Source organism: Ailuropoda melanoleuca, chromosome X (genome assembly GCF_002007445.2).
Source record: "Ailuropoda melanoleuca isolate Jingjing chromosome X, ASM200744v2, whole genome shotgun sequence".
NCBI classification, from domain to species: domain Eukaryota; kingdom Metazoa; phylum Chordata; class Mammalia; order Carnivora; family Ursidae; genus Ailuropoda; species Ailuropoda melanoleuca.
This window is the reverse complement of record NC_048238.1, coordinates 22,027,675-22,030,375: the sequence shown is the minus strand read 5'-3', so window position 1 is coordinate 22,030,375 and position 2,701 is coordinate 22,027,675. Positions and strand designations below refer to the sequence as shown.

The 2,701-nt window shown below is 41.3% G+C and overlaps 1 protein-coding gene across 1 annotated transcript; it reads right to left on the bottom strand.

Annotated features, from left to right (window-relative positions):
* Nucleotides 1-1,243: 1,243 nt before the first annotated feature.
* Nucleotides 1,244-2,096, bottom strand: LOC100474891 (small ubiquitin-related modifier 1-like). Its single transcript, XM_034648772.1, has 2 exons — nt 1,707-2,096; nt 1,244-1,260 (listed from the first exon to the last, which is right to left on the bottom strand). Exon 1 carries the CDS (start codon nt 2,031-2,033, stop codon nt 1,707-1,709), a length of 327 nt encoding a protein of 108 aa, XP_034504663.1. The 5' UTR covers nt 2,034-2,096; the 3' UTR covers nt 1,244-1,260.
* Nucleotides 2,097-2,701: the final 605 nt, after the last annotated feature.

Sequence of the window (2,701 nt, the reverse complement as noted above, 5' to 3'; positions counted from 1 at the left end):
ATGGCATAGCACAGATGGTTTGACTGTGATCCATGATGTCTGGGCCTTCAGCTGGCAAGACTCAAAGACTAGAGATGACTTAATGGCTGAGAGCTATGAAAATCTGGAAGTTCTTTCACATACATGTGTGGCACATAGTCTGGTATTATTAAAGTTCTGGAAATTCAGATGGGAATGTTGGCTGAAACACCTGTATACAGCCTTTCCTGGTATTTTTGGTTTTAATTCCGTGGTGGCTAGTTTTCTGAGGTAAAACACGTTAGAGGGAAGCATGCCCAAATCAAGCATTCCAGGAGCACCAGGTAACAGAGCCTCAGAATTCACCTGGCATCATCCCCTCCAAATAGCTAAAAGCCCATCCCAGAAGTCAGTCTAGATTCAAGGAGAAAAGACACAGAACCTACCACTTAATTACAGAAGTTGAAATGTTTTGCGGATATATTTTAAAACCATAACAAATGTCTCATCTAAGAGAGTGATATATGACAGGTAATTTTTCCCTGTATGCTTTAGATTGTTGTAGTCTATGTATAACATTACACATCCCTCAACTCTTAGGAAATGCATTGAAGTTCGGGTAGAGAGCTCGACAAAGTATTCACCATATATGTTATGCTTGACTTTGTTATTTTTTGGTTTTTGCTTTAATATTTTATTTATCATATGTAGCTGGTATAGACAATGTTCATTTAAAACCCATATCCCAGGGGTGTCTGGGTGGCTCAGTCGGTTAAGCGTCTCCCTTTGGTTCAGGTCATGATCTCAGGGTCCTGGGATGGAGCCCCTTGTCATCATTATCGTCGTCGTCATCTTCGTTGGGCTCCCTGTTCAGCAGGGAGTCTGCTTCTCCCTCTCCCTCCACCCCCCTCCCTCTGCCCCTCTTCTTCTGCCCTCCTCCCTCTGCACCTCTTCCTCTGCCCTCCTCCCTCTTCCCCTCTCCTGTGCCCCTCCCCCCTACTCATATGCACACTCTCTCTCGAATAAATAAAAGCTTAAAAAAAAAAAAAAAAACCATACCCCAGGCCGAAAGTACAAATAAAATAAAAAAGAGCAGTGTTCTGTTGAATACACTTCTGCATGAATAACTTTATTAACTGCTAATGGACATTAGGACTTTCCTGGAATCTTCTGATGAGTCTTTTATCTTAAAATGCTTTCTCCTTAGTGAAGACATCTTTGAGGTTAGTCATTACTCTCACCATCGCTGTTATTTCAGCTCCAGCCTGATAGTTCTCTTCTTTTGGTCTAGACACTCAAATTCTAAACGTAGCTTCAAGTTAAGGAAAGATCATTTTCCACAGTTCAGTTCTCTGAAAAACTTCCATCTCCCACAGAAAGTCGTAGTCCAGTAATGAAGCAGTCACATGCTAGAACTTCAGTGCCCATCGAAAAGTCATTTTGAATACTAGCATTGGTCGATCTTTTTTATCACAAGCCTGAAAATGCACAGTCCTGGCCTCTCTGTGCACACATGTAATTTTTTAAAAGTTGAGGGCAATATATGAAGGAGGCTGAGGCTTGATCACAAAAATGAGCACAATGAAAATAAGTGGTAATGAATAACGGGCACTAGAATTCAAATTATCGGATACTTTAAAGAGATGTGGTGCCAGTTTTAAATTCCATTTTGAATACCACATTACAAAGTAACTATTTTTAAGAATAAAAAGGATTGAGGGTAAAGGAAAAAAAGATGAAAGGAATACCTAAATCATTGGATGACCGCCGGTTTGTTCCTGATAAACTTCAATCACATCATCTTCCCCCATTCCCAGTTCTTTGGCGGTGTGATTATCAGCAATTCTCTGACCATCAAACAGAAATCGAAGTGAATGCACTGCAACTCCCTGCCTTTGACAGTAGGATTCTTTGAGTTTCTTCAGATGGGTTGTCATTTTCACTTTGAAGTGTACCTCACTGCTATCCTGTCCAATGACTTTGAGTTTAATGTAGTCTCCTGCCTTCTTATCGCCCACATCCTCATTGGAAGGTGTTGCCTCCTCACCATCCATGGTGATAGTGGTTTCACTCATGGTCTCCACAGGGAAGTGGCGGTGGCAGCCTCCGGCAGGCAGAACCTCACTCTGGAGGTCTACAGATCTCTTTGGCATGATGCTGGGACTGGGTTGCTATGCTCATTTTTGAATTCTGCTTTGGAATTCTTGATGACATGTCATAAATTTTCTTTATGATCCTTAGGGTTCTACTGACCCAAGTATGTCATTCGAGCTGTTTAATCGCTACAACTCAAGAGCAAGCTTACAATAAATAATAAGAAGAAACAGATAAAAGAGAAGCATGTAAGTCAGCAATATTAATGAACATCTCTTAGTCATCTGTTTGTGTTCCCCAAAAATTAGATAGCAAGGAAAGGACTTTGGAGCATGTAGTTTATTTCAGAGGTGATCCTAGGAAGCCTAAGTAAGAAAGGAAAGTGAGACAAGCCAACAGAGTATTTTAATGGCTAGGTGTTTGCTGTGTTCAACTGGGGCTCAAGGTGCTGAGGACCATCTGAGATAACACAGTAAACATGCCTCAGAATCACTGTCGAGATGAATAAGAAGCAGGAACATTTTACCACCATCAACCATACCCATAGTTTGAGATTTGGGACCAGGTGTATCAGGGATTCCACAGTTACCCATTGTTTTTGTTTATGGTAAGCACTATCCCCTGCTGCCTAGAAAACTCTTAGAGAAGA

Coding starts and splice junctions, on each gene's coding strand:
- LOC100474891 (XM_034648772.1), bottom strand. CDS start 2,033: ATGAGTGAAACCACTATCACCATGGATGGTGAGGAGGCAACACCTTCC.